The following is an 18563-nucleotide window of genomic DNA, read 5'->3' on the forward strand; positions in this document are numbered from 1 at the left end:
ACAGGAACTCCAGTTCCCATCAGGATGGTGCAGAGCTGCTGTAACAACCCACAGTGAAACATCGCCTTCTGACAACTGCTGGTAGCACCAGGAGGATTTGTGGGAGACACTAGTACCCGCACAAGCTAGGAAAAAAAAGAAACATTTCTATGTGGAGAGAGTTCGAGACATTCTGAAATGCAAAACAAAACAACTTTACCCATTTGAAGTTTAGCCATGAAATAGAATTGCTCATAAAAATGGGCATAGAAGACAACAAATAAAGAGCATGTTCATCTCAATACTACATAGGGCTGTTGGAGTTCAGTGAAACCCTCCAAAAATCTTCAAACATCTGACTCCATTGCTAACGTTGCAACTAAGTGATGAGAAATCAAGCTGTAACTTGATTAATTCTATTATCTGGCTCACCATTTGTCAGAACTGTATTTCTGAAAGTGAGAAACTACTTTTATCATTAACATTCAGCTTCCACACAAAGTGCCTCAGAGCAGGAAAGCTTTATTTCATTTCAGCAGGCTTCCTAGAGAGGCAGTCGATACCCCAAGCCTGTTAAGTGTTCCAGAGGCATTTGGACAGTACCCTTAACAACATGCTTTAGCCTTTGGTCAGCCCCAAAATCATGAGGCAGTTGGACTAGATGATTGTCATAGGAGCCTTCCAACTGAAATAGTCTATTCTATTCTGTCTATTCTATATTTTGGAGAGGTGAGCAGAAGGGAAGATGCCCAACAATAATACACCATAGCCCTACATGAATTCATACAGGAGGATTCTTTATATAAAACACTTCTAATAATGTATTTAACTTAAATCACTGTTACATCTTAAGTCAGACGAATGGAAGTTGAGCGATAAGCCAGCCATTACAAATCCACAATTTTGCAATAGTATTTGTGCTGAAAGCAACAACGTGGGTAGCTAATTATGAGCTAAAGACAACAACACTTAACAGTTACATTACACTTATTCTTCATTGCAAGGGAGGCAATAGTATTTGTGCTGAAAGCAGTACATCTCGTCAATGTGGGTAGCTAATTATGAGCTCAAGACAACAAATGGATTACACACTTAATGGTTACATTACACTTATTCTTCATTGCAAGGGAGCTGAAAAAGTCTTGACATTGGTACTTAGGAGTTAGATGAAGTGTTTTACCTGCAGCATTAGGTGAAGATTAGTTACTTTCTGTGCAGACCACCCACAGTTGTCATCTCCAACTTCAAACCAAGGCTTCATACGCTGAATGTATGAACCTTCTTTGAAGAAATTCTGATTGGAATTATTATTCTTCAACAAGTTCTGTAATAGGAGGAGACAGTCTTCCACTACTATTCCTGGCAACACAAAAAAACCCCCAAAAGATAAATCAAAAGATGACACAGGGAACACTAGCTATCTTCTCCATGCACCACGTACATTCTAGTTGGAAAAGAGCACACACTTCTGAACTCTTAATTCTTAACAAATATTAGATTTGGTTCAAGAACTGTAAACCTCATGCATGAAGGAATAATCAAAGGTCACCCTATATTAAACACATCAATGTTGATCCAGCGTATTTCCAAGGAGACCACAATTGTGTTTCTTCTAGAAGTCTGAAGCAAAAACACTATTTCCAAAGAATATACGGTTGGTATGAGTTTGGGTAGGAATGGGAAGAACTTCAGACTCATAACCACTTTGTGTCTTGAAGTACACCTGCTTCAGAGTCAGGCTGCACTACTGCCTCTTTGTATTGTAAGCACTAAAAATGAAGTTCCTCTTGAACCGCATCATGATTCAAATGCAGCAATTCTTACTTGATAACACACTTATTATCTTGAATCACTGGCTACATTTTCAACTCATTTCAAAGCTACTTTTTGGGTTATTTTGGTGGAAAAGCAAATATTAGAAATAGCCCTTACAATGAAGCAACTGAAACTCAACTCCCTGAAGTTCGAACAGCTTTTTTTTTTGACCCTCAGTTTTTATCTGTCCTGAAAAAGCACTGCAGATGCTAATCAAATATGTACTCTGCAAGGAGAAAATCAGACAACTCTGTCCAGAATACAACATGAATAAAGACAGCCTGCTTCAGGTACTGCTGAGATGCCTCCAAATCTGGACTCTACAGGAAGGATAAAATCTTCCTCCTTGCACTTCTTAAAAGACACAAGCAGTGCCAGAATTGGTAGTGGGAGAGCAGAGACCAGCTGTCACACTCCCCCATTCCCACTCCTGCAGCAGAGCCACAGCTGGTAATCCAGCCCTCAGCAAGGCTGCAGGCAGGAGGAATGGACACAGAGGAGGGAGGCAGGAAGCAGAGAACTCTTAGCATTAGGAATTTACATACCAAGTCTCTTAAAATTATTAACAGCTGCTAAAATTAAAGCTGCTAAAAATAGCAGCTTTGAATCAAAGGTTTGCTTAATCTTTCCACGCCAACATACCTGGAATAATTCAGCTGAGAGAGAAGCCATAACTGCTCCTAGAGCTCACAAAAAGGTCATAGAACAGCAACCTGTCCTGTTACTGAAATAGAACCTGTAGCACACTACAACTGGTGGTCAACTCATAATGTGTTGCTAATTAAAAAGAAAATAAGAGCACCCAAGTGCTGCATCATTTTCGCTCATTTTTTAATCCTTTTTTTTCTTCCCCCAACAGGTAAATGATTTGGCAAGGAGCTGACCAGAAAACTCAAGTTAGTGAGGCTGAATAAACTCGTGAAGCTGTTATGTCCAACCACGCCAAGCATCTGAGGATCTTGCAGGAGGAATGCAGACGCTTAACTCTGTAAGTGACAAATGCAGCGCATGGGTATCTGACACTGCCATTCTAAGTATATACATTCACAGACATAAGCAAACAGGAACACACAAACTCAACCACACATGCTCAGAGAAATTAACTAATGTTTTAATTGAATATCTCAAGACTAAATTTCAAAAGATGCTGAAACCCTGCCTACTTGCTCAATCTGTTTTTGCTTGTTCTGTTCCAACTAGGCTGTATGTTTTGATCCTTGTAGCCACTGACCTAGATCCAATTGCATGCTAATGTCAGCCTGTAAGCATTGTCACCTCATAGTTTGTGCAGAAGCACAAGACTGCTAATATGTCTTAGACTTTTCTGTACCTCCATCGCTGTTTCCTTCTTCTGTTATGATATCCAGAAGTCTCTCAAAGGCATTTTCGAAGGCAACAATCTTCTGTATGGCTGCATTGCTTTTTGTCAATTGCTGTAACAGCAAAACTCCCTTGACAAGACAGGGAGAAAAGAAATTAAACTTAGTTTTACTGGAACTACATTGCTTTTCACAAGTCACAGCTCTTAGCAGGATGTTAAATTGGCAGCATAATCCTTGTCCAGACTCACAGGGCAGAACTGCATGCCTTGCAAATGGGCACATCTAACAAAACCCACCATGGACACCACACAATAATTCCTTCATGCCTCACTGCACTTCAAAATAGAAGCACAGTGCTGTTAAAAAGGATGATGAGTGCTTATACAGAAGAAAGAGGGAACTTGTAAAGCACCCGTCTCTTCTGTAGTAATTAGAGCATTTTGGCACCTAATGAGTAAAGAGGAAGAACTGAAGTGAACCTGACAGAAGGCCAAGAGAAAGATCAACTGACCTACTAGGAAAACCCTACACAAGGGTCAATGTTTGCATTAAATACCCAGTAACAGTTTGCCTTTGTTATGTGAATTGTGGCAAAACATCCAAAAGCCACCCATCTCAACTGAGAACTGAAGTATTCCCCATTAGCAACCACAATGATTTCCTCACAAGCATTTGTTTAACTTAATACAAATTCTGCACAAGTATTCAGCAATTCAATTAACAGCTACTAATTACTAAAAGGATAAACTGCCTTCGTTCTGTACTTACATCATTTCGTATAACCTCCCTAGAGTCTGCTAGTAAATCCATGAGTCTGGAAACACCTGCAAGAAACACATTAAAAAAAGCATAAAAAGAGGTGCAGCTTTTTCTTGCTGGAGGTCTTTAAAAAACCTTACTCAACACTCCTCTAGCCCTCTGCCGTAGTGTTTGCTCAGCTTCCAGCTTCAAGCTTATCAGCAATAAGCTCAACCACTTACCCATAGGGCTGACAAGAATTATCTGCTGCACTTGAGGTCCTTGCTGCTTTAAAAGAGATGTAAGTAGTTTCACTCCAGGCCAACGAACATGGAAATCAAATTCCTACAAAGATGGAGAGGAGTACATTAAGTAATAAATTCCTCAGTATCCAAATTTAATCTTCTAGACACCAGTTACTAATAGACACCCAACAGAAGGAATTTCATCTCCTGACCATTTATTTTTACATCCATCCTGTTACAGCACGTGGCCAGCAAGTCAAAACATTATTGTATTCCATGGTTCTTTCTATTTTATTATCAGCAACATGAACTCCCAGCAGTTTCCTTTCCTTCCTCTCTTCTGGGGCAGCTTTCCTAGCCATTTCTTCTTTCTAAAAACCTGTCAGACCTATCCTGCAGGGATCAGCTCATATTACCCAGAAATCCAAGGGGAGTGGGGAAGCAAACCCTTCTGTATCTTCTTCATATTCCCAAACAGTAGCAGCAGCTTCTCTGTTAAAATTGGGTCTTGTCAGCAGGAGAAACCTCAAGAAATAATGAGCCCGTGGACTGATTTGACCAACCACAACAAACCTGTGGGCTCCCCAGGTCAGCTAAAATTCTTTCAGCAGCTGGTGACCAGACCCACATCTCAACTGAGTCACCTCAAAGAACTTTCTGTACTTCTAATGCTGCTGGTTTTAAAGTATCACCTTGAAGTCAGCCAGTAGATCACTAATTTCAACAAGCAGTCTTATTTTAACCCTGTTCCTAGTTACAAGTGAAAACTGAGTGTGTGTCATCCTTTCCTCAGCATCCTACCTCTCTCAGACATTGGTCAAGATAAGCATCTCCACTCTACTTGCTGCAACAGAGAGGTGGCAGCTAATCAATCTTCTAACCATCTAGAAACAGGCTAGATAGTTTAGAAAGCTTTTTCTTGTGAAGGACAAACCCTGAATGGTGTGATATGACTAGCAAGGTGGCCCTGAACTAAGGCATCTTAAGAGAAAAAGAACAGATAACTTACAAAACATGTTGCAAGCTTCCAGCTCTGCACCATGCTATATACATTCTTATCAAATGATACTTGTGTGTGCTAGATTCAACAGTCATGCAGCTCCACCTATAGGTTTCACCTGTCTTTAGGACAGATGCTTTATTGTACATCAATAAAATCAACAGCACCTTACTGCAGAGTAAGGCCCTAATCTAACTTGTAACAGATACATCTATCAAGTGTATCTTGGATTTTCCTAAAATACATATTGCATTTATGCATCTTAGGAGTACATTTATAACCCAAGCTTTCATACTTACTAAGTAGTTTTATAGGACTAATATAGCCAGCCACAAACTGAATTTCAGAAAGATAATTTTACCAACTCACTAATTGCAGCCTACAGAACTGTTCTCCTGATTTGCATTTCCAACTAACTGAGGCTGAAATTGGGCATTCAGAGATGAAGCCTCAAATATACTGACCAATGTTTCATACTGCTGAAAGCATGACCTAAGTTCCATATGAGAAGAGTAGACACCATCTTTTTACTGAAGATTGACTATGAAGAAAAAGTTAAAGAAAAATAAAAAATTCATGTTGCTTTTTTTCTCTCAAGCACAATCATATTCTTAGTTTGGAAACAAAATTTTTTAATAGTCAAGAATAAAGAGGCAGTCCTTGAGGATAAAATCATTGGAAGATGAGTTAAAGACATCATGCTGATGGAAAGCAATCACCCTTTCTAATTAAACTGCATTTCAACAGACATGACTATCTCATTATCATTTAATGATCAGGTGGAAAATTATCCTTGCACAACTGGCCACAGTTGGTGTTTCCAGACCAATATTTCTGTTTCTAATTAAGTATCTCAAACCCTTTCAATGTTACCCTGCTTTTAAAGCTGCACTAATAGCCTTCATCCAGGTCATCATCTTCACTCACCTCCAGCCCCACATTCGCTATGTCTAAGAACACCTCACATTAGACATAGGCTTTACTAGAAAGACAAAAACATAACTTCACCCATTCAGATCACCTCCCTGCACAGCACTAGGTATCCCTCAGTATTCCAGGTATGATACTGTTACTCACCTCCACAAGAGTTAACAAGAGTGTGACATTTTCTTGCTGTTTAATGAAAATCTCCGTGAACTGACTTCCCAAATCATCAACTTGTTTTGGTAAATTTTCTTCTGTAATAGTACAAAACAATGTATTACAGCACATAACTGGAAGAACTTCAGGTAGTTGTGATTTTTATTTTTACTATAATACGGTCATGGGTGACAAAAATGTTTAGAGTCACTGCTATAACGTTAATTATTTTCACAAACACTGACACTAGGTTTGTGCAAAAGAGAAAGTCTACATTGTTCTAAATATAACTTCTATAGAGAGGTATTTTGTTTTAAAACTAGGAGGGAACTAAGAATCTACTTAACAAACTTATTTCAACATCAAAAGAAAAAAATCCTATTTCCATTTATCATATGCAACCAGAATCACAGTTCTCACCCTCACAGTTGTCTGTTGTGGATACAGCCAAGCGTGCTCTTCAGTGAGCAGAGAATTCAGAGAGAAAAGAGAACCCTCACAGCCGAGGAGGAGCAGAAAGCCTCACAGTAGCTATGCTCACATGTGGCTTAACTGATCCAGTCGAGCAGAGCACATTTCATACCAACAGGCTTGAAGTGAGTGGTGGGGATTATAAACCATCTAAAGCTAAATAACTCAAATACTTCATTTACTTTGGTTTGACAGTAGAAATGACCTGAACATCAGGAGAATAAGTTTGAAGCAGGTGAGCATCAATTCCTCTCAATCTTGGGATAAAAATTAATTTCAGAAAGAAAATGAAGTGCCAATCTATTATTTACTCTCGAGTTGTGTAGAATCAGTGTAGCCCATGAACTTTGTCTTACACAATTATTTCATATCTCACTGTTGCCCAAACAAAAAAACAAATGCAAAAGTATCCCACAAAACAACAGAAAACATGCAAACTGCATCTCGGCACTGCTGCTGTTTTTCTAAGCCAAGTGACACTTAACAACCCTATTTCATAAAACATTTATCTTGAGGTACTACTGGTTAGCACAGTAAAAAAATTTCAGTAGTGAAACTGAGGAACAGCAATTCTAATTGTAAGGAAGTTTTTTATTATACTTTCATTTTGGACAGAAAGGGAAGCCATTTCACTCAAGTCCAATACAGTTTCTGACACCGCAGCTTTTCAACTGCTCAGCAGTAGTTCAAACCCAGTCCCATTCCATAGGGGTGGGAATTCAGTTGTATGTGACACTGCACTTGACACCAGTGGCCATCCCATACGAAACAAGTCTCTCATCAAGTTGAAAAAATAGGTTGGCTCTTTGCTTGGTTGTGTTTACACAAGGCTTCTCACAAGAGCACAGAAAGGCAATGAACGCAAATTAACTGCTAGGGGAGCAATACACAAGACACATCTGCTCATACCCAACTCCAGCCACGCACCCTTCTCCCTACAAAGCTTCCTCTCCCCACACATCCCCCAAACAACTTGCTTTGCTGCTTTCTCTCTCCATAATTTCCAAGCCCCTCTTGTCCCACAGAGCATGCTGCCACCCACCCAGGCTCAATTCTATGTTTCAAGCAGTTCAAACAGGCCAATCCTTCATCCAAGAGCCACAGCAAAGGCGCTGCTGCTCATCTTCTAAATCAGGTCGCCCTATAAATCACACAGCTGGACATTCAGCACTGTGACACCATCCCATGCTAGCTGGTGAAATGACAGGCACAGGAACAGCTTGAAGCATAAAGCACAAAAAACCCATGGTAAAGCCACTGAATTTCTGACCAAATCCAAAGGTCTCATTTGGGTAAGCGAAGGCAAAACAAGGATTCTTCCTCCTGCTCGAAATGCAGGATTTACAGCCTTATCAAGGAGTTGTTAACAAACCATTAACAACTGAGCAGCTATAAAAAGGGTCAAAGACCACATAATCTTCTAACTCTGTACCTTGTCAGGGGTATGGCAAAACAGAGAAATCAAAGGACTCCACCATAAAAATTTTGTGCCAAGAAAACAATTTTAATTCAGCTAACCCAATTCAAACTGTTGGCTATGGTGATTCACTGCAAGATATCAGTTTATAAGATCTCATTTTTAAGGATTTCCAATACAGGGAAGAGGTTTGTGTTCAACCTTTCATACATCAGGGAGTAGCTGATCATTTCTCTAATGTAGTATAGCTGTATTTCTCCCTTGAGGCAGGATTATCAGTAGGTAGCTTACAAAAGGGAAAGCACCAGTCTGCTGTAAAATTTTTAGCTGCAGAAACTAAGAAATACTAATAAAAGATAACAAGAGGGAGGACAGACTGAGGGCAAAAATAACTCTAGCCCAGGCATGCAGCATCTAGCAGGATACAATTCTGATAGTGAGCTCTCTGAAGCTGAGGGGCTTATCAAGTCCAGATCACTCCTGGTTTAAATGAATAAACAAACCAGGTAAGCCAACTCCACAGAAGCACAGTTGCTGCACTTGCTACTGTAGAGTAAGGGGCAGCTCAGGTGAGAATCATACACGGATTGCATGTGCTGTACCTTGCTGCAAGCCAGGGAAAGCCCACAGACCTAACTTTTTTCTTTTAAATAGATGCTTAAGTCAAAATATTTCACTTGGACTTTTCCACAAGCTGTGAGTGAACATATTGTTCTTTACTTGCTATTTGTAGCTGAGTTCAGGTGTTTGAACAATTGATTCCTCCTAATCCCAAGTCTTGCCCTTGCACCAGTTCTGGGGGCTTAGGTAAAACCTGAGCACTGCACACAACTTAGACTCTTGTAAGTAGGGTTCCCCCCAAAAAAATGAATGACTAGTTCAGGATGTTTTGGATTCTTCTACAAGAAGGATAAATTAAACTTGTTTTTTTTTTCCTCTCCAACTCTGACTTTTTTCCTATCAGTATTTCTTCTACTAAATTTTTTTAAAAAGAGAGGAGCTGGACAGAAAGAAACAGGCAGAGTGAAACCGTGTCTTCTACTTCTGTGGATGCACCACAGACTTGCAACCAGACTTCTACCCATAATTGCTCTTTAAATCTACACATACACAGGACAGGGCTCAAAGAGAATGACTTCCATCTATTAAGATTATCTCTCAGTGATTCACTAACAACCAGCACTGAAAACTAGAATTTAACCTTAAAATAAACAGATGAAGTGCATTTTGATAAAAGCAGTTTAAAAGAGGAGAACATACAAAGTGTTAGTGATAACTTGTGACAGAAATGAACACTGTATTTTAACATGCATTGCTTAAAAGAGACACTGTGAAGGATGCTTCCGTGCAGCACATGTGTTTGTGTCAAACTTTGGGGCTTCTTGAAAACAAACTCTGTTCACAACCTTTCGCCCATTAAAATTCTACCAGTGCTGAAGCTGCACAATTTCATGACATCCTAAACAAGAATTTATCATTATTAAAATCTCCAGTGATCTGCTGGCATTCAACACGCCCAAATCATATGAGGAAAAAATTGGGAAGACGCTTCAGCTCCAAAGAAAATGTACAGAGCAGAATGCAAAAAGCTTTTGCTAAGCTCCAATTCAAGTCTTCACAGTGTCCTTTCTAAACAGCAGCATTAGAGTTGTGAGCAGCAACTAGGCTTAAAGCAGAGTGTCATATTTAGATAAGTAAAGGTTCTTTTACCTTCAGAATCATCTGTCAGTGCAGATAAAAGAAAAAGAAACGAGAGGTTTACAAGTTGAATAAGCTTTCCAAACAGCACAACCAATAGCAGCACAAGCTCAGATTTTCAAAGCAGCCATCCTAGCTTTCTACAGCAGCAATTACTCCATCATGTAGTTCTTACCAAAGTGGCCAAACTAAACAACCCCATACTCTAAAAACACTGGTGATCTCACGTGCATAACTCAAGTTGGTCAATTCTTTGCTCTTTGTGAGAGACTGCTAATAACATTCTTGTCAAGTCCATAATCAAGGCCACTACCATAACCATGGGATTCACCAGCACTGTAAAACTCTGATCTTGTTCAAAACCTCTTTCATCTAGATCAGGCAACTGGATGAATAAGGAAAAGAAGGGCCAGTAAGAAAAGCAACAATTTGAGAGACAGTTAAGAATAATGTATCACAGAAGGATTTCGGCTTGCAAGTCTCTTGCAGCTACATAAGATGAGACAGCTCATCATAGAAGGCACCGTGAAAGGACGTGCTGCACAACATCATGCCAACGTACTGGCAGAAATTTATTCATATTGGAGAACCCCCACCTATTTTCCATAAGGTTAACAATCACTTCAGGAGCCTTTGAAGAAATATCTTGGGGTAAATATGTCGGGCAAGAGACTTCAACTCAAACAGTAGCATTGCCTCATATTTTGCCCTGTCACAGGAATGTTTGCCTTCCACTATATGTAATCGAAACAAAAATGAGATACAAGGGCTGTCAAGGACTAGAGGTCCCTGGCAAATACAGGATTTTAGGAACCCACAGATACTCAGCCATTTTAAATGTAGCCTTCTGCTCCCACTGTATTCATGCTTGCCCAAGAGCATCTATTTTTTTTTTGGACAGGCTGGTACGATGGATTTTCATGTTCATTCATCCAAAAGCAGAATGGATGTCCTACAAGCCTTTGTATTTGTTGTTTATGTTTTCCTCTTAAAGCCTTGGAAAGCAAGTCTACAACCATTTGGCTTAGATTACTAGTTTAAACATTGATCAAGCCAAGATCTCATGTGCAATTACAAACAGAAGCTGTTTTTCAAATAACACCTGAAACAAGGCACAAGTCAAATGTCAGAAAGATCAACTGAATCCCACAGTTGGCGTCTGTCTCTTCTTCAGCCTGGGCACTCACAGCTCCTATTCATGTATTCAGTTTTAAGAACATTCTTCTTGCCCAAGCCTAATTTGGGTTACTGCTGTCAGTTTCTTCAGTGTACTCATGTTTCTGTGAAATATGGGGTTATTCTTAAGAGCTGCAACTATTTCATCAGCTTTTGAGACCGGTTTTGAGGGCCTACCAAAAGAGGCCTTTGAAAATAAAGGCAGCAGGGGCAGGGAGTTTCACAGCCTAGCTGTATAGCGCCTAGTTCTACATCTAACTATCTCGGGAAGGACAGGCAGAGTCTCTTTATAAAATGCCACAGCAGGGCTGGAAAAGAAAGTTTTCACACTCATATATAGCCACTTTATCATAGGTGACAGATTTTCCTTCTCAATATCCCTGTTAAATCAAATTGTAGTGTCCCATTTGACAGTTAACATCCAGAACTGTCCTTTCCCAATTGTAAATAAGGAATCAAGTCATTTTTTGCTAACTAGAAAAAACAATCAATTATCCCATTCCAACCTGGCTACTGATCACAGAACAGAGTTCTTAAAATTAATAAGCAAGAGATCCAGTATTTCCTCAATGCAAGCTGCGTAAAACAATTTTTTTAGCATTGTCACAACAGCTACACAATAACAAAGCAACAAGCATTAGTAAATCATAGTATTACAGTTCATAATTTGAACAAAACCACCAAGGAAAGCACCCACACAGTTAGTACAACTATTACTCCCAAGCACTTACCTTGCTCCTCCTCTTCTAGGTCATTCGATATTACATTGTAGAGAGTGTCCAAGGCATAGCCAATTATTTCAGAATCTGAACTGCAAATGAAAGAATCACTTTTCTTTAATGACTTATTTCCAGCTACTCTTACAACATTGTTTTTCTGCACAGGCAGTTCCTTTTGCAGCATTAGATCAAGTGAGAAGGACTGATGTTAATAGACATTTTGTAATCCCATGTAACCATGAGCTGTCCTAACACCTAATGGAGTCAAACTCCTTTTCCCAGTTCCATTCCCTCAGGTGGCCACATCCAGAAAGTCTGGTGACACAAGATGACCACAGGAAGCTTCACTGTAGGCATGTTTTCCATTTCCTGAGTCACTTCTTCCAGCCTGCTCCTCGAGTATACCAGGAAAAATCTCTGGGAGGGATTCAGACCCTCCCTGGAAAGTCACCCGAGGAAGCTGCAGACAAGCTTCAGCACCATCCCAGGAAAGACCCTCCCCACTATGCTGTCAGCAAGAACCAGGGGCCAAAAGCTTGTGCTCCAGACAAATGCAATGGCAACAGCTACTGATTCTCCCAAACAGGCCAGCCTCCACATCACCAACTCAGACTACACCCAGTCATTAAGGGTTTTTGAACTCCAGGCATCCCCAGAAAGCTGCTGGGCAGCCAGTCAAGCATTAGTTCACCTGCTTACACCAAGACTCTTCTCTTAATAAGCCCTGCTTCACGAGACCTGTGTCTTCTGCATTACAAAGCCTAAGCAATCTGAAAACCCCGCACTGAAACAAAGAACCAGTGCAAGAGCTTCGGGAGGGGGAATGTAACCATTTTTGCTGCTTATAAACCAGAAACGGACAGCTGGCCAAAAAACAAAGGAAGAGAAAACCTACCATCGCAAAGGAAGGCACCTCAGAGTGCAGGGGGTCACACCTCACAGCTATTTCCATGTCTTGCCCAAGCATAGGAAGAGCATGCTGTCTAGGAAAGACCTCTCATTCCAACTTTTCAGTATTTGCTTTCACTGATCTCTAAGGCATGCAAAGCAAGGCCTCCACACCAAAGATAAATTCACATTTTAAGAAGCTATTAGGCCAGTTCAGAGCAGAGGACTAAAAAACAACCTAACCAATCTTAGAAACCAAGCCTTAATTGAGGCCAGCTATCTCTGCTAAACTACTAATTAAAGATGACAGACCTACAGCAGTTGTTGCAACCAAGCAAACTAGAGATGCCTCAAGGTGATCCACTAGCTTTGAGTGGATGGAATGGAACAATCTGTACCTACATTTCTTGTATCGCTACAGCAAGGGCTTTAGCAAGCTGTCAAAGTGACACCTCACTTCCCTTTCTACAACTCTCACCCTAAATTAAAAGGTAGAAATAATCAGGCGTCAGTGTAGTTTGTTCTTTCACTTTGGGTTTTGAATTGAATCCTGGTCCTGCTGATGTCCTCTCAGGACACATGCATTTTTCCTCCGTGTGTCACTCAACTCATACCACCTGCTTCGAAGGTGGGCTGTAGTGGAAACAAAAGGGGGAAAAAATAATGCCTCTTCTACCAAACTGTTAGTCAAGGCAAGTAAAGGAAGCTTTTAGTCCACATCTCATCCAGCAGGTATGCTCAGATTTCCAGCCTGCTTATGTTTTCCCTTCATTATAATTTTAGTTCTTCAACAAAACACTACAAAGCCTATGTTTTCTTCTTCATGTAACTGAAACAATTCCACATCTGAAAAACTATTTCCTGGAGACTTAAAAAAAAAAAAAAAGAAGCTACAGTCTTGCTTTTCCTTTCCTTTGTTAGGGAAATCACAGCAGCTACAAAAAAAAGCTATTTTTATATAGATGGGGTAAAAGCAGGCCTTGTTTCTCTTGTCTAAGGAGGATGCTGTTCTGCTCATTGTGATGTGTTCCTGTCTTTGCTGTTCACTGCCTTGCTACTATCTGCTCTTCACCACATATAACATTTTACTGATTATTCTGTTCAGACTGAAGCTGCACAGTTCTTGCTCTGTAGTGAAAAAATCAGTCAAGAAACAGACTTCCAGTCTCTCGTGCATCCATAAAAGATGCAGCCTTTATGCAATGGAACAGTCCAGCATAAGCCACCTCAGGCATCTTCCCTCTGCTAGTTGTGCTTTTATGTGGCATGCAACCAAAAATGTCAGCGCAGCACTCCATGAGCTCACAAACAATAGCAGAGAAGAAACATATGGAAGTGAAGGCACCAACGTATTGTCCTGCCCAGGTATGGTGCCTCAAAAATGCTTTTACCTGTTCTTCTCCAACTGTGGCATTTCACTGTCAGAGTAAAGCCAAGCATCATCTATACTGCCAAGAAAGGCATGGAGAAGCAGAGCATTTCTATCACATCAATCACAGCATGCCTGGACAGGAGGGCATTTTGTTACCCCTAAAAACTCAAGTCATGGAAAAGTTATCAAAGGGATAATGACATTTATACTGCCTCTTAGAGAAGTTTTAATGAGAAGCATATTAAAATTCAAAAATTTGGAACTAATAGCACATAAATAACTGAGGTTTGTGCCTTAAGGAAAAAAAAAAAGGAAGTAATTTTTTCTCTTAGGATCATAATAGGTTTCAAACTACTAGAATTGTCACACTGAAGTTTTAAAACCCTTGTTATATAAGTAGAACCCAAGCAATTAAAGATCAAGTTGACTTCTCGCTCTGGTGCCTTCTCCCACACCAACACTTAAGTGGCACTGGCCTGTTCTACAGTCAATGCCAAATTTTTTCAAAATAATCCCTGGTGGGATGTGGCAACATCTAGGCAGCAAGTCAGGAAAAGTCCTCTAGCAGATCACAGTTCCTACTTCATATTACAAAATAAACAAATGGCATAAGAACACTGGTGTGGATAAGAGTATGGAACGTTCAAAGGCTGACTCAGGAATATTATCAGGCTCCAGGATGGCTGATGTGCAGAGCTGAAAAACTAGTGAAAGAAGTCAGCTTTCTATAGAACGAGTTTTAAGCATTCAGGCAGTAGATAGAGCTTAAGGCAAGCTAGAAGTAAATTGTATAACAAGTGGAATGACACGTTCATTGAAGAGACAGAAGTGGTGTATTTCTGTTCCAGGATAAAGGCTGTAAATAATTAGAAGCAAGAGTGCAAGATGTGAGGACAGAAATGAGAACAGGACTCAAGAAGCGCCCACCATTTCAGTACCGCCACGCAAACCAAGCCTTTTCCCTCCTAAAGATGAAGCTATAAATGCCTCTCACCTCATCCTAACATCTTCAGAATTGAGAAGATATCAACATGCCTTATAATGCCAAGAGCTAAAGAAAAGCACGATTCACTACAAGGAAATGATTAGCACAGCAACGAGGCTGCAAATGGAAGGAAGGAAAGAACTACTACTACACAGAGCCGATCCCATACTTGTGCTTATCACAACACTCGATTCACCATAATCAGGAGACACAACAGAGAAAGATAGCTACTTTTTTTACTCAAGTGCTACAAGAATAATAGTTAACATAATTCTCAAACAAGATGAGAGCTGTGCTATCATACTGGGCTGAAAAGGTCTTAAAACCAAAGGACTTTTTGATTAGATATTAATTTCTCAATGAGCTTATTTGCATTAGGAAATAATAATGTCTTACCAGCAAATTTGCTTCAGTTTTTCATATTACTATTACACATTCCAGCAAGACAAATGCTGCTGAAGATCAAACAGTTGTGCACCTTGAACTATTCCATTAATTTTTGGTAAATACATAATAGGAAAGTGTATTTGCACTTGTCACTGTTCTCACATTACAGTGCTCTTGTACACCAGCCAGGCATTCCACACATGCACTCAGGCTGTGAGAATTCAGAGCCCCATGCCTGCTGCTGGCTCCTCCCCCATAATTCCTTCCACCCAAACACCTCATTCCTGCAAAAAAAAAGGCTGGGGAGATTAAGCCTCACCTGATACAGCCCAACCAAGCCCTGCTTCTACTCAGCTGGGAACTAAGTGACTGCCATGGATTATTATGTTCACAGTCTGATGCACTCAAAACACAGCAGCTACGTGCATACATCCCAGACAACAGGCAGATAAGTGTGTAACATCTCCAGTCAGTAAGATAACAACCAGCAGCAGCTTCATGGCCAAAAAGCTTCACCTCAGGAGCAAAGTCACCTATCTTCAGGCTAACCTAATAACCACTGAAAAAGCCTACTTCCCTAAAGCTAAGCTACAGAGGAAAACAGAAGTCCCTGTTTTGACTTTAGAATACTGTTTTCCTGGTCCTTTCATATTTCTAATCAAATGAGACCTTCTGTAATCTTAAATTTCAACAGCAACACAGTCAACGTACAGGACCAGCACATGTGAGTCACTCACATGAATACCATGACATGTGAGAAGACAACTTGAGTCAATCATTGACTTCTGTTTTCTCTGAAGTTGCATTGCTGCTTCTTAAAAATAACCTTTCACAGCTGCAACGCAAAAAAAATAGAGAATGGAAACTAGCATTTTCCACTTTTGCAAAAAGCTTCAGGGTTCCTCAGATGGACACTGGGAATGTCCAAAGATCACACCTATGGACACACACTGAAAGAGCAAGGACAGCACAACAGCCCTGTCCTCTGTCAGACCACCGTCCTCTCACTTCAATATCCTCCTCACACTGGCATCAGGAACAGCTGAGCCTGCAACTCATTTATTAACCCGTTACTCAGATTAGCTGGCTTTGATTTGTATTCCTACAACTGCAAGAGTCCCCAAAGCCTCACCAGTCACTGACACCAAACAGGGCACTCACACCAGCTGTAACACACACCTCAACTTAGACACATTGGCTACAACTACACTTCTCTCAAATGAACAACAGCATACAGCATTTGGGCCAGATGATGTGCTGGTCCACCATCAAACATGCAATAGGAAATGAGTCTCTCCACATTTTGTGGAAGACAGCATTTTTTTCAGCTGAAAACCCTGAAAACTAAATTTATTTACCATTTTTTGAACTGCAGCCCGAGTGCCACAAGGCATCTGCAGCAGAGCTGCAGCACACACAAATGTGAAGGGACAACTGGAGCCCAGAAAGCACAGAAAAGCTCTCAAGTACCTGCCCTGAAGGGTTTGGGTTGGCATCTCAAAGGAAAGGAGATCAGTAGAGCCCCGCCTCCCTTCTCAAAGTTCAAATCTGGCCCAAGAGCACATAAGTGGATGAAAGCAGGCTCCTTGACCTCATTTTCTGAAGGGCTTCCCCTTCATGTCAGTGACAGTTACGCCTATAACCTTCCCTTTTACTCTTTTCATCAAAGAAGTTGCATGCAGGCCAGACATTCATTTTTAACTACCCAGCCAAGACAATGGAAATAACATGGACTCACCTAGACACCAGCCTCGTACCTTCTTCTCAGCCGGCATAACTGGCCAGGCAAGGAAGGCCAGCAGCAGCCTTCGGCTGAGCACTGAAGGGTTCCTCGCCCTGTATACGTAAACAGGGCAAGGTGCCTCCTTCGAGACACTGAACTGCCGCTTTCCCCGTTCTCCTTCATCTTGACATTAGAAGACACACTCCTGCTTCCCATGTACACACATGTAAACATTCCACATATGCCCTTATGACTGGTTTTTTAATATATAAATATTTACCAGCTTTATGTTCAAATCCAGACTGAAAGACTGTCACAGGACACTTATCTACCTGAGCACCGAGAACACGCAGTATTTGAAGCTTAAATCCAAGCACTACAAACAGGTTCCACATTACATATGGGTAATATCACGCACAGCAATGCAATCAGTTGCAGAAAGAGATGGATAGCAAAGATATTCTCAATGGCTGGCAGAAATATTACATTCTAAACTGTTTAATGTCATCTATCTTAACAGCAGCCATGGAGTCCAGCTCTCCTATTTATTTGAACCCTTCAATATCAATGCCTACATTACTCCCCACCACAGAACCAGTCTACCAACTAATTTGATGACACACACATCTGAGAAAACACATTTGCTGACTTCATTCATTTCCTCTTAATTCTGTCTAGTTCACCTTTTGCCCAATAACAGGCTGATTTGGGTTATTTCAAATACGGTAATTAACATTGTCATTTTGGATTTACATTTCCACAGTAGCCGAAACTGACCATTGAGAAGCATTACAATACACTTTGGTACCACCATTACTCTAGAACTGGTCTGTCCCTCTCATCCAAGTTCCCGGAACTCTGTTCTTTTCACCTCTTGAATATGCTCTGATTAAGTCTGTCATCATAAAAAGCCACCGTAGCAGAAGAGTTGTTAGAAACGCAGCTCCTCTCCTCGGTTTATTAATACAGAGAAGTCTGTATATGTTGGTTTCAGCAGCAGAGAAGGTTGGGTTGTCAGCAGAAGTCAGCAACATGCTTACCGGTCTGTCTGAAGAACATGGATGAGATGTTCCATAGCCTGTATGCCTACCTCCAGCCGGTATTTCTGTTCAGAGAAATTGAATAGTTAACGGGCTAAGCCCAAAGTCCAAACAAAGCTTTTGAAGCAATACATCACAAAACTATTACAAACAAATGTGGCTCTATGGGAAGTTTGGTACGTACCTTGGATAATGATTTAAGAGCACGCACAGCATCCCTCCGGTCATCCAACAGAGTGGAAGAAGCTACTCGGTCACACAGCTTCTGAATCTGGAAACATACAAGAGCCATGCGGTAAGAGACAAGGTGCCACCGCTGCGGAACACATTCCAACAGGCTCCACAACTCCCGGCCTCGGGGAGCCGCGGGGGACAGCTGTTGATTCCACACCTTCCGCGACACCGGCGTTTCTCGGAGCAGGAGCTGCCCGAACACCCCCGCATCCCTCACAGCGACCCAGGGAAGCGTGTAGGAAACTGACGCGGGGCTGGCTGGACCGCCCGCTCC

The 18563-nt window shown here is 41.0% G+C and overlaps 1 protein-coding gene across 1 annotated transcript in view; it reads right to left on the bottom strand.

Annotated features, from left to right (window-relative positions):
• USO1 (USO1 vesicle transport factor) overlaps window positions 1–18320 on the bottom strand; it is a 34415-nt gene extending 16095 nt beyond the window's left edge. The window contains exons 1-10 of the mRNA XM_029083895.1: window positions 18240–18320; window positions 18056–18120; window positions 11673–11752; window positions 9778–9789; window positions 6177–6277; window positions 4097–4199; window positions 3885–3940; window positions 3125–3245; window positions 1160–1338; window positions 3–125 (exon numbers count right to left, since the gene is read on the bottom strand). Of these exons, the coding sequence (XP_028939728.1) occupies window positions 3–125; window positions 1160–1338; window positions 3125–3245; window positions 3885–3940; window positions 4097–4199; window positions 6177–6277; window positions 9778–9789; window positions 11673–11752; window positions 18056–18090 (810 nt within the window). The 5' untranslated portion in view covers window positions 18091–18120; window positions 18240–18320. The remainder of the gene's footprint in view (window positions 1–2; window positions 126–1159; window positions 1339–3124; window positions 3246–3884; window positions 3941–4096; window positions 4200–6176; window positions 6278–9777; window positions 9790–11672; window positions 11753–18055; window positions 18121–18239) is intronic.
• Between the last annotated feature and the right edge of the window lie 243 nt (window positions 18321–18563).

The sequence above is a fragment of the Antrostomus carolinensis genome, unplaced genomic scaffold, assembly GCF_000700745.2.
Source record: "Antrostomus carolinensis isolate BGI_N321 unplaced genomic scaffold, ASM70074v2 scaffold6122, whole genome shotgun sequence".
Taxonomy (NCBI): domain Eukaryota; kingdom Metazoa; phylum Chordata; class Aves; order Caprimulgiformes; family Caprimulgidae; genus Antrostomus; species Antrostomus carolinensis.